Source organism: Physcomitrium patens, chromosome 2 (genome assembly GCF_059467195.1).
Source record: "Physcomitrium patens ecotype Gransden chromosome 2, ASM5946719v1, whole genome shotgun sequence".
Taxonomy (NCBI): Eukaryota; Viridiplantae; Streptophyta; class Bryopsida; order Funariales; family Funariaceae; genus Physcomitrium; species Physcomitrium patens.
The window spans coordinates 13,573,038-13,585,592 of NC_143411.1; the positions used below are offsets into that span (position 1 = coordinate 13,573,038).

Genomic DNA, 12,555 nt, shown 5'->3' on the forward strand with positions numbered 1-12,555 from the left:
AATTTCATCTTCATTCAAGAACACAAATTTTCACCATATGAATATAGAGAGCAAATACAACAAGTCAACTTTTGCAGCGATATCATCCTTTGGAACAAAGCCCATTACTAAGCATCAAAAGACTTTATCATTAAAAGAGTCTACATCCTCATTTTTAAGAATATGATTTTATGTGTTAGCAACAATAGAATAATATACCTCAACCAAGTATAATTTTTAACTTTTTAATTATCATACACAGTCATATTAGAAATCATAAATATTTATAAGTATGATGATACTGATAGCCAAGCTAGCTTCTAGAAAAAAATCTAATATTTTTTCTTTAATTACCTATTTAAAAAAAAAAAAAAAAAATCCACTAAAAATATCAATCATGATAATTTTTTTAGTTACACATCTAAATTGAGCTACAAGATAGGACTTAATAAAGAGCCTAATACAATAAAGGACATACAATATCTCTTTGATTGCAGTAACAACTCCATACAACACCAAAGATTTTTTAGTAATATTTTTCATCTCTAGATTCTTCAAAAAAATATTAGCCATGCATTAACTCTTATTAATAAGAGGTCTCTTAATTAGAGAATAGACACTATAGACTAGAAGGGAGAAAAAAATATATAAGCTACAACTTGATAATAAAAACTGCAAAACATGCACTAATGATGTGTTTGATAGTTGAACCAACATGGAGTTTTTTTTATCCTTTATATTGTCAAGAAGGTAAGCCTCCTCATGATGATATGGGATTCTTAATTGCAAGTTGATGGTAAGAAGTACAATGTTGCCCAAATAAATTCATATATAAAAGAATAGCCAAAAGGCTAAGTATAAATTTTAGATTAATTTCTTTCTTCTATCAAGATGCATCCAATTCCAAACTCTAATCTCAAATACAAACCTCTTTTTACTAAAATATTTACAATTTATTTATTATTAATTCAATTTAGAAAAAATTTAGGTCATTTAATATAACTTAAATTTTAAATTTTAAATTATTAAAGTCTATAAAAAGAAATTTGAGAAAATGAGAGCCAAATCAAAGAAAAAAAGTTTGCTGCTTGCTATAGTTGCCACCTTCAAAATCCATATCCACAAATTCACTTAGATCTCTTCAGTCATAGTTCTTCTTCTTCTTACATACTAAAATTTGTTAGAAGCTAACAACAAGATCCAACTTTCTTCAAAATTTTAAATCAAAAAGATGAAAATATAGATAATGGCATAGAAATTCCAAACTAGTCTTGAATCTCATCCCTCAAAAATTATAGTGATCCCCTCCTAAAAATTTGCATGAATCTCCCTTTTTGTAGCTCTTTTTTTTTTATACTAAGTCCTATTAGAAAGTAAGATCTAGTATTTTTTTTAAATTTTTAAATTTTTAAAAAAAATCCAATAAATGGCATAAAAACTCCAAACTAACCTTAAATTCCACCTCCTAAAAACTCTAGCAATTCCCATTTCACAAACTTGCTTGGATCTTCCTTGTCATAGCTCCATTTTTTGCATACTAGAGCTTGTTGGAAAGTTAAAAATAAGATCTAGCTTCTTTTTAAATTTTAATACAAAAAAACAAAAACATAATAATAAGCACAAAAAGACCCCAAACCGGATTTGAAATTTGTTGTTTACAAACTCCAATGACCTCCTTATTACAAGTTCATATAAATCTTTCTTGTCATAGCTCTTCTTTTTGTATGCTCAGTTTTATTAAAAAGCTAACAATGAGATTTAGCTTCTTTCAAAATCTTAGGGAAAATATATATAGTTTTAGGATGAGAAGTTTCAAGATTAGTTTGAAATATATATATAATAAATGGCATAGAAAATTCCAAACTAATCTTGAAACTTCTCATCCTAAAACTCTAGCAACCCCCCAGTAATAAATTCCTATCCTAAAAATCTATTTAATGCCAAAATCTCTATTCCAATCTTTTCCTAATATTTGCCTTGAACTATTATAGATTTGAATATCTATCCCAAAAGACAATATCTTTAGATCTTGAATTGTTCATTTAAGCTAATAATCTCTTATTCTAAATTTCATTCAAATTTATAAATATATTAGTATTATATTCCTCCTTCATACAAGTAAAATTAATTATTCTTCAAATAAATTTGATTAATTTAAATTAAATATATTATAACAATACATAAAAGAAAATTTACTTGATTTCTATATAACATGGATCTGCATCTTCTTTGGCCCCTTCCAAGAACTAGGAAAAAATATCATAGATCTATAGTGGAATACCAAGACCTCATGCACAATGAACTCTACTACTTCCTTGGAGATCCTAAAACATGCACTTCTATAGAATACATAAATTCAAAAGTGTTCTCATGAATTCAACAATACATTCTTTTATTTAGAAACAGGCCTCTTACATGCTTAAAATATGATAATCTATGTCAAAATAGAAGTTTGGAATTCTATAATCAACATTGAATGTTCAACCTCACAAATTCAAAATATAACAAATATTTTCAAAAAGGTATGGAACATGATAGCCATCTTTTGTATCATACATTTTAATCTCCCCAGATTGAAGTTTCTTCCACTACTAAGCTTTTTACTACAACAATAAGCCACTATCCTATGCAGCCAACCATATAATATATCTACACACCACATACATATGGACAATATATTGGCTGCACTTCTTGATAGTGACATGGATTTAGCCATTGAACAGTTCTTCAAAGAAGTCCAACATATCTTCAATATTCAAACAAATAAATAGATTATCAGTCAATTATCTAATGATCTAATAACTTTTAATGTATTGGAATGCTTCCTATATCCAATTGCCTCCAATTCTACTCCATTCAAAGTTCATGTTGTCATATTATGTGTATTCTTATTTAAAAATGCATCGGGTACTTAGCTATAGAAGATAAATAAAAATATAAAAACAATCCTACTAAATCTATTAGAATCTCAAATAAATTTTAAGTAATTTTTAATAAACTTAATAAAATTTTAATCAATTTAAGTAAATTTGAAAGAATTTAAAAAAAATACAAAGAAGCCATAAATTAACCTCAAAGAAATAAAATAAAGAAAAATTAGAGAAATATTTTTAAAAAACTAAAAAAATTAAAATATTATAAATAGAAAATTTTAAAAATAAAGAATCTTTCAAAAAATTAAAATAGAAATCTTAAATAAATCTTAAATAAATTCTAATAAAATCCTAATTTAATCCTGATTAAAATTTTAATAAATTTTAATTAAATCTAAGGTCAAAATATAATTAAATTTTAATTAAAATCCTAATTAAAATACTAGTAAATCCTAATCAAATCCTAATCAAATCATAAATCCTAACCAAATTCTAATCAAATCTTAAATCCTAATCAAATCCTAAATGCTAATTAAATTTTAAACTAATTCTAAGAAAAATCTAACCAAATTCTAAATCTTAGATAAATCTTTACCAAACTATATAGAAAATTGAAAAACCAATAACTAATAATTGAATCATTGATTTTGATTCAAAATTTTTAAATTCTTCAATAACTAAATTAATAACAAGCACACAAAATTTGAAGAAGGTCACATATACCAAATAGACAAAAATCCATAAATTCCACTCAAGCATTATCTGGCATCCTTCTCTAACCTTAATGTTGATATTCGAGAGTCACTATCTCTTAATTTTACTATTCAATTGGTCCCAAACTTAGAACAACTATCAGAAGTCAAGCTAGCAACTATTGAACAAAATTATATATCAATCCAATTAGCAAATTTATAAATATCTTGAAAATCTTCACTAATCTTTTAAACCTAATTTTTGACACCATAATCTACAAAATTTCTCATACCTTCTAATCTAACCATTCAATTGACCTTAACTTTCTCACACACATTTACAACAAGTACAATGACAAACTATCAAATTTTTACTTGTAAGCATGCTACAAAATTCACAATATTTTTAAATTTATAAAATTATTTTATTTTTCAAAGTCTAAACCCACTAAGTACATCATTCAACTTTGAAAATCCCTCAAAATCTCAATTATATCCAAATGATATGAAATCAACTTCCAAATATATATATATATATATATATATATATATATATATATATATATATATTTACTTTTAAGATCTACTCTCTAATTTACAAAAGAACTCTAAGGTTGCTATGGATGTATAGTTTTGAACCTTAAGATTTGATTTCAACTCAAGTTCACAACAAGTCCTCTCTAAGTATCAATTTTTGATAATTTGAGATATTTTTTGCTTAAATCTATTATTAACTTTTTTTTAAAGATGCTTATATTATTTACTTTTTTATTTATTTTGATTTTAGGTATATATATTTATATAAGATAAATAGAAGTTTCTTCTATTAAAAATAATATTAAGTCTAAAAATTTTATTACTTTTCTATTATTTATCCTTATTTTTTTATTACATCTTTTTATTAGATTCTTTTATAATAATATCCATATTTTTATTTTTCACCATATAGTTGTGTTATTATATCATAATGTCCTCCCAAATACACCACCAAATACTACCGCCTCTCCATCAACATTGAAGATTCTACTAATACTCTACTCTAACAATTCCACAACAAAGTGGGTATTTAACACTTCTACCTACCAGCCAACATCATCATTAAGCAGTCTAATCCATGATTAGCTTAGCTCCTATAAGATCTTTAAACAAAGATCAATACTATTGTGGCTACTATTGCATCCAAATTGGTCATTGTTCCTCTTTCACCATCACATTCTCTACAAATGGCTTGATTAATTACTGCAATGAATATCAAAATACAAGGCAAATTAGACTTGACACCATACACTCAAGCCAATCTATTTCAAGTAGTAAATATACTACAATGAACACATGACTTCTAGGGCTCACTTATTGCCTTAGAAATCTATGTTGTCATTGCCCAACATCTTAGCAAACATGATTATAATTAATAGATGGTAGATAGCAAGGGATACTTCTTCCTCGGCATATATCATCCATCATAACAATAACTTCTCGTTCAAAAAGGAGTACGGTCAAATCAAACAGCTCTGAGAATATTCAACTATAAAAATTAAACTTTAGACATTCTTATTTCTTTGTTATGTGTTATATTGCCTCACTAGCTACTTGATTTTTTATAATATAAGATTTTAGAAGATCATACAAATATCTTAAATACCTTAATGGATTATGAAAGTTGATTTGATTATAGCAACCCCGCCAAAAGGCCAAGGTAAAACACAATATAATTATCAAATTTACTTAAATCCTAATAGAAATTTCATGGAACATATTGCATTTCACTAATATATTAGTGGCTAAGTAATCTCCTATCATGGTATAAACCTAGGTTTGATTCTTGGCTCTGCAAATTTGCTCCACCTTGTCAAATAGAACTGCCTAGTGTATAAGAATGTGTGACTATTAACCAGAAAGGCAGAAGTTAGACCTCTCCATTTAGCACTTCTAAGGTATCTTCACCATTGTCAATGTTTTGCAAATCTATCATTCATTTTAGAAAAGATCTTCTAATCAATTAAATTTTAGATCCATTTTTGTTCAAAGTATAAAAATTTAAATTTTAGATGCTTCTAGTAATAAGTTTTGATTTCTTTTATATTAATATAGTATTAATCTAAGTAGTTTAATCAACCAATTTACAATCCAATCAAAGTTAAATCTAAGATTAAAAATTATATTCATACATATAGATTTGCATAAAGAATTAACTGAAATTTAGTTTGTATATTAAGAAAAATAATAATGGGCTAAAAATGTAATTGATATCTTAAACTTATATTTTTAATTTGGGCATATTAAAGTACTTACAAGGTTCTTTTAAGATACAAAATCTTTTATTATTATTATTATTATTATTATTATTATTTGTACAGAAAAAAAATCGTATTACAAGTAGAATTTAAAATCCTATTTTTACATATTACTAATAATGAAAGATCAAATAATTCCTTATATTTGAATAAAAAATTATAATACTTGATTGATCTAAATAAAGCACAAAGATTAATAAAATGTAAAAACTACTTTAAAGAAAAGAAAGAAAGATTTTAAAAATTAAAAAATTACTCCAATGATGTAGATAATTGTCGAAGATATTAGAAAATTTTAATTTCTAACTAAATTTGATGTTCCTTAGACATAACCTTACATCATCAAAGAAGTCCTTAATAATAATTTAGTCCTACTTAAGGATCAAATAGAAAAAAAATGTGCTTTTTTGCTTAATTGAAAATTGGATTTTATTCCTACCTAATCCAATTTCTTGTCAAAGGGACAACTTCTTAATGTCAAAATTGTCATAAAATGTAGCAATGCAAATACTTTCATCTAATACATTTGTTGATTATTCATCTCTAATTTGAAGGCCAAGCACTTAATTTTTTTCTTTCCACCAATTATCTTATTAGAATCCTTTGTTTTCTTGACAATTAACCATAATGTAAAGTGGCCCTTAAATGTTATTGTATGTAGATTGTTTTTAAAATATACATTCAATGCAAAAATATTAGTATTAATGGAAAGATAAAAGAAAGTAATATACTTAAATATTATTAAATGTTTTATGTTAAGGAATAGAAGCCTCCATAATTTATGGTTAAATTGGTTGTCATCAACTTTTCAGCACTTACATTAATTATCACAAAAAGTTCAACTTCTGCATACCCAAGGGTATTTAAATAGTTACAAATTGTCTAACAGAAAAGTGGCAATTAAATTTGTAGTTTCAAAAATTCAAGGTTATTTTGACTGAATCAATTTAAGCATTCAAAGATATTTTTCATTAATATACAGACTTACAGAAATAATATAAACTAAAACAGATTTAAAAAATGAGAAACATATTGAAATGGCAACAAATGTATATACTTAAAAACAATTTCATGTTAATTGTATTAGATTTATTCTTGAAAAAATAGGATATTTTATTTAAAATTCGAAATATAATATTATTATTTTTAAATGTTCATATTATAAATGGGTTTTTGTACTTAAGGGACAAAGTGAGAGGCTACATTTTTAAAATCTCTTCATTGGCTAAAACCAAGAGGTTTTTCCATTTCATCATCAGATTAAAGGATTTAAAAATTGTAATCTCTTCACCTTGTCCTCAAACTGCAAAGACCCCTTAAAATGCATACAATTCATTGATTTCAAACATGTGATACTTCTTGTGCAGTTGATTGTTTCTACATCAACAAAACAATAAAATGATACAAGAAACTAATTCTGGATATTCAATGCAAAACAAATACTTTATTAAAGGAGCAAATTATTTCTGGAATACTTATGGAAACCCAGATTCTTTTGGCATAAATTACATTCTTTTATATAATTCTGATATCTAAAAAATAATCCTGAATTATTTGAGATTATTCGGAATCCAGAATTATTTTGGCATTCAATAAGATTATTGAACTCCTCTTACGCTAGATACAGCACTCTTTGGAGCATTCAAATGAGAATGAAATAATAACTTTGTGATTCAGAAATGATTCGAACTATAAATATGGTTGGCCAAATAAACAAAGATCATATATACATATACATACATTATTATTATTATTATTATTATTTAGATATTGTGTTTTTTAAATAAAAAACAAATTAACAAGGATGTTATACACTTGAATAAACAAACAAAGAAAACATTTTTGATAGTATTGTTCTACCATAACTTTTGCCTTAAACTGACTGTGAAAAAAGCTTCTACTAAAAGCCATGCATTTATTACAAAGAGGTTTTAAAGTCTTGGGAAGCTGACATGTGATCATGAAAAACCAATCTAAAATCATTTTAAATCTGGAAAGCCTTGTAGGTAATGCTCCATTGTAGTAAAAATTTGTTTTGGATGTTTCTTTAAACTTTAATTTGTTGTTGTATGACTTCTACACTAGCCATCATATTTGGAAGTAAAACCAAGTTCATCCACAATGTTACCCACACTTATTTTTAGTGATATTTATTTTGCCTCAATACAACCATAACAATGATTTGAATATCATATCATTTATTTGACAACAACCAACATTGAATTTCCTTATATTTTTACACGTATCTCTACGTAGAATATCAAGATTTTAAAAACATTTTAAGTATTGTGGTTAAATATGCAAGAATACATACACAGATACATACAATAATCAACTGCAAGTTGTACCTTTCAATATCATAAACCCAGATTCTGAACTACACATACAATATAAATTTAGCAGCGAACGCGCTCATTTATTCCACCAAAACCCCCAAAACAAATGGCTCATGAGAAGGGGCGACCAGTCAAAGCTCCTGAACAACATCACTAAAAGAAACACGAAGCGCCAGCGTGGCGTCCAAGTCGACTCACAGGATTAATTACAAACAGCGGCTTCAGACTCCACCTCAGCCCTAAAATTCTAAACCCCGATTCTCGAGCTCCGTCGCAATTTGAATTTTTTTCATCTCTGGCGTGCGTCGGAGCGACTGTTGCTATGTCTGTGTCTTTTATACCATGCAACTTGCTGTGCTATTTTGCTATCCTGGCGCTTATTTCATCTCAGACAGCTCCTTTGCTGTCGCTTCTTTTGGCTTGCTGTTCTTACTGTTTTCTGAAGTCGTGACCTGACCTGAAGTGTAGTATCGTGTGCTTAATCTCGTTGTTTGCTGTCTCTTGTCTTCGTTGGATTTCTTCGCTGTAGTCTGTGTTGTTGCCCGTTCCACACCTGTCATTATGTCTCTCCGACCCAGCGCCCGGACTGAAGTTCGCATGAAAGGATACAAGCTTGCTGTTGATGCCATGGAGGCGAGGAGAAAGAGAGAGGATGGGATGGTGGAGATTAGGAAGTCCAAGAGGGATGAGAACCTTCAGAAGAAGCGTAGGGAGGGCTCACAACTGCACCAGCAGTTCACTCCCGCCCAAAGTGCCTCGTCAGAGAAGAAGGTGATCTGAATGAACGTTGACAGGATCGAAAACTGGAATGCTATTATTTTTATTTTTATTTTTATTTTTGTCTCTATGAATCGAGTCTCCCCCTTAACTTGAGATCAATCGGATCTGCGAGTGTCGAAGGAGACTTGTGATGCCATGGTGCATTGTTTAATTTGCTATGTCTTGTATGTTAGCTCTTCTGTTTCGTGGTTCGACTATTTTGTGCTGTATTGATCTTGATTTCTCTGTTTTATTCAATGTAGCAACTTGAGAGCCTTCCGGGGATGGTCGCCGCGATATGCTCGGATGATCCAGCTACACAACTGGAAGCGACAACTCAGTTCCGAAAGCTGCTCTCTATTGGTACGGTTTATCTCATCCGTGATATTTTACCAGGATTGAGGACCTTGTTGTCCGATTCTTAGCGTTTAGACTCACATTTTATGCCCTTACTCATGGCGCTTCCTCTCGTTTTTTCATGCGCAGAACGCAGTCCTCCAATCGAGGAAGTCATATCGGCGGGTGTTGTACCCCGCATTGTTGAATTTTTAGTCCGTGGTGATTTTCCGCAGTTGCAGGTACGACTGCTGCAATGAATACTTAGTTTACAGATAAATCAAGGTTCAGGTGTATTGGTATCTCATTGTAATGCTTCTCTGCAGTTTGAAGCTGCATGGGCGTTGACGAATATTGCATCAGGCACGTCTGACCACACTCGCGTGGTGATCGACCATGGGGCTGTTCCCATATTTGTCCAACTTTTGAGTTCCCCAAGCGATGATGTTCGTGAGCAGGTACAGTATATCACAATATTAATATAGTTCTGCTTTAAAGTGTTCGCCATGGAGGAGACGATATTGCGTATCTATATTGTACAGAAGGATTATTGTGAGGTCGTCCTCATTATCGACTTTCAAGACTGAAATACTCGTCCTTTTCAGTTAATTAACGACTTTCTGTAGTGGTTGCCGTCTCGTTGTGAACGGAGCAACTAGAGGCAATGTGTCAGTCTCATCTGAAACTCTTCTATCCCTCATGTCGTTTGAGTACACCCATAGTATTCCGTCATTGCGTATCTGTAACCATACGTACTTATTTCTTAGATCATGCTTTGCTTGTGTTAACGAATTTGCTGTATCCTGTCTGGTGCAGGCTGTTTGGGCTCTGGGTAATATCGCCGGAGACTCTCCTAAATGTCGTGACCTTGTGCTTGGTCATGGAGCATTGATGCCTCTTCTCGCCCAGCTTACCGACAACACTAAATTATCCATGCTCAGAAATGCCACTTGGACGCTCTCCAACTTTTGTCGTGGAAAACCTCAGCCTTCCTTTGAACAGGTAGCTCTCCGCTTGCAGTTTGCGGTTCATATTCGCTGGGGGTGATCTGCCACCTGGTATGGCTATGTGACCTTTGTCCGACCGACTCATGTTCTCAGTTTTGTAGTTGTAACGTGTGTAGAAGAACAAAAGTCTTCTTTTCTAACGACTCGGCCTCCTCTTTGCAGTCCAAACCCGCACTCCCCGCGTTGGAGCGCTTGGTCCATTCCACCGATGAAGAGGTCCTGACTGATGCGTGCTGGGCTCTCTCTTACTTGTCCGATGGGACCAATGATAAGATTCAGGCCGTTATTGAAGCTGCCGTGTGTCGGCGTCTCGTAGAGCTTTTGCTGTAAGCATTCTCATTAAACCATAGAACCCTGATCTTTCTAGCCGTCTCCTTAGTGTGGAAGTCTCTTGAGTACACAGATTAACCCGGTTGTTTCTTAAATCTAGCAGCCACCCTTCACCCTCAGTGCTCATCCCTGCCTTGCGAACAGTCGGAAATATTGTTACTGGCGACGATCTTCAAACACAGGTATCCATACAAGATCTGAAATCATTGCTTCGCTGTTTCTTTTCAACATTTCTGCATCAAAGTTGTTCATGTGTATGTTACGGTCGTCACCCATTATTTCACTTTCCATCCCGTCATCAGTAGTGTTTACGTGCGTGTTTACTGTCGCGCAGTTCATCATCGACTGCCAGGCCTTGCCCTGCCTGCTCGCACTATTGACCAACAACCACAAGAAGAGCATTAAGAAAGAAGCATGTTGGACTATCTCCAACATCACTGCCGGAAACAAAGAGCAAATTCAGGTTGGATTGTAATTTCGTCTGCGCATTAGTTTCTGTTCGTTGTTGTCAATAGGTTTGAAGTTCGTCAAAATATGGTTCTGTTCTGAATATTGGCTCTGGCACCCCATGACTAAAGCTCCTGTACATTCCGCAGGCTGTTATCGATGCCAACATTATCCCACCTGTGGTGGCTCTTCTTGCAACTGCCGAATTTGACATCAAGAAGGAGGCCGCTTGGGCGATATCCAATGCTACTTCCGGTGGAACGCCCGAGCAGATCAAGTTTCTTGTCAATCAAGGGTGCATTAAGCCTCTTTGTGACTTGTTGACCTGTCCAGACCCAAGAATTGTAACGGTTTCCCTTGAAGGACTAGAAAACATTCTGAAAGTTGGTGAGCAGGTCAAGGATAGTGGTAGCAACGGAGATGTGAACTTGTATGCTCGCTACATTGATGAAGCTGAAGGCTTGGAGAAAATTGAGAACCTTCAGACTCACGACAACAATGAGATTTATGAGAAGGCCGTCAAAATCCTGGAAACGTATTGGCTGGAAGAGGATGAAGACCAGAACACTGCTCCTGTCACAGAAGGTCAAAACTTTGCTTTCGGCTCGAGTAATCCCTCAGGTGCCCCCCCTGGTGGCTTCAACTTTGGTTAGGTAGTGGAACTCTAGTACGGGTCACTGTGGGTGCACCCCGATTATGATTACTGAGGAAAAGTCACCAGGTTGTTGACCTAATAGTGTAGGAGTGTGATCAACCATTAGGCTAGCAGAACTATTCTTTTGTACTTGAATGCTTCATCTCGAGTTTATTCAAGGCCCGTCAGGATAATACGCACCAAGAAGATTTCAAACAATGCATGGCAGAATTGCGTGGACGCGCAGGATTATTGCCAAGGTTATTGTAGTGCCAGACATGGTCCGATGTGTGCAGACTATACGCTGCATACTTTCGACTTAAACCCAGGATGCTCTGTTAATGGGTTGTCTCAAAATCAACATTGATGTGCCACTGCTATCCTACCTGACGTCGTCTCTGCCCCGCCCTCACCAAATCTGATGTTTTCAGTGAGGAACACTCTGTCATAGCTGCCAAGCGCTCCCATCCAGTTGTTACCAGCTTGACAGTTTAATTTGAGGATTGATTAGTCTAAGGTGTCTAAATTCCTTATCACGTACCTTTCTTGACCAGGAAGATTGCAATAGAATTATTCAAATTCAAGCCGATTTTTACAAGCTCATGAAATTCTTCTCAAATGCAGTTTCGATATTCAAGGCTAGACTGTGAGGAAAGTAGCATCACATTCGTGACTGCATTTTTGCACATTCATAATTTGTCGATTCAGAGTAAGTGCTTTCTTAACAATAATCCCTATACTTGGCCAGTCAATACATATTATAATCATAATTAAATCATATATATCTACCATTGCATGATAATGTATTGTAAATTTGAATTCATTTGACAGGATGGATCAAGATCATATACTCAAATATTTGATTTGT

The 12,555-nt window shown here is 32.2% G+C and overlaps 1 protein-coding gene across 4 annotated transcripts; it reads left to right on the forward strand.

Annotated features, from left to right (window-relative positions):
- Positions 1 to 7,117: 7,117 nt before the first annotated feature.
- LOC112279166 (importin subunit alpha-1) lies at positions 7,118 to 12,276 on the forward strand. 4 transcript variants are annotated; one of them, XM_024513334.3, is made up of 10 exons: positions 7,118 to 7,844; positions 8,242 to 8,945; positions 9,197 to 9,296; positions 9,420 to 9,511; positions 9,596 to 9,727; positions 10,086 to 10,271; positions 10,439 to 10,602; positions 10,707 to 10,788; positions 10,941 to 11,069; positions 11,203 to 12,276. In XM_024513334.3, exons 2-10 carry the CDS (start codon positions 8,736 to 8,738, stop codon positions 11,704 to 11,706), a joined length of 1,599 nt encoding a protein of 532 aa, XP_024369102.1. In that variant the 5' UTR covers positions 7,118 to 7,844; positions 8,242 to 8,735; the 3' UTR covers positions 11,707 to 12,276. The 4 variants fall into 4 exon arrangements, with proteins under 4 accessions (XP_024369102.1, XP_024369103.1, XP_090103360.1 ...); XM_024513335.3 differs by having other exon boundaries at positions 10,710 to 10,788; XM_090247234.1 differs by having other exon boundaries at positions 7,118 to 7,840.
- Positions 12,277 to 12,555: the final 279 nt, after the last annotated feature.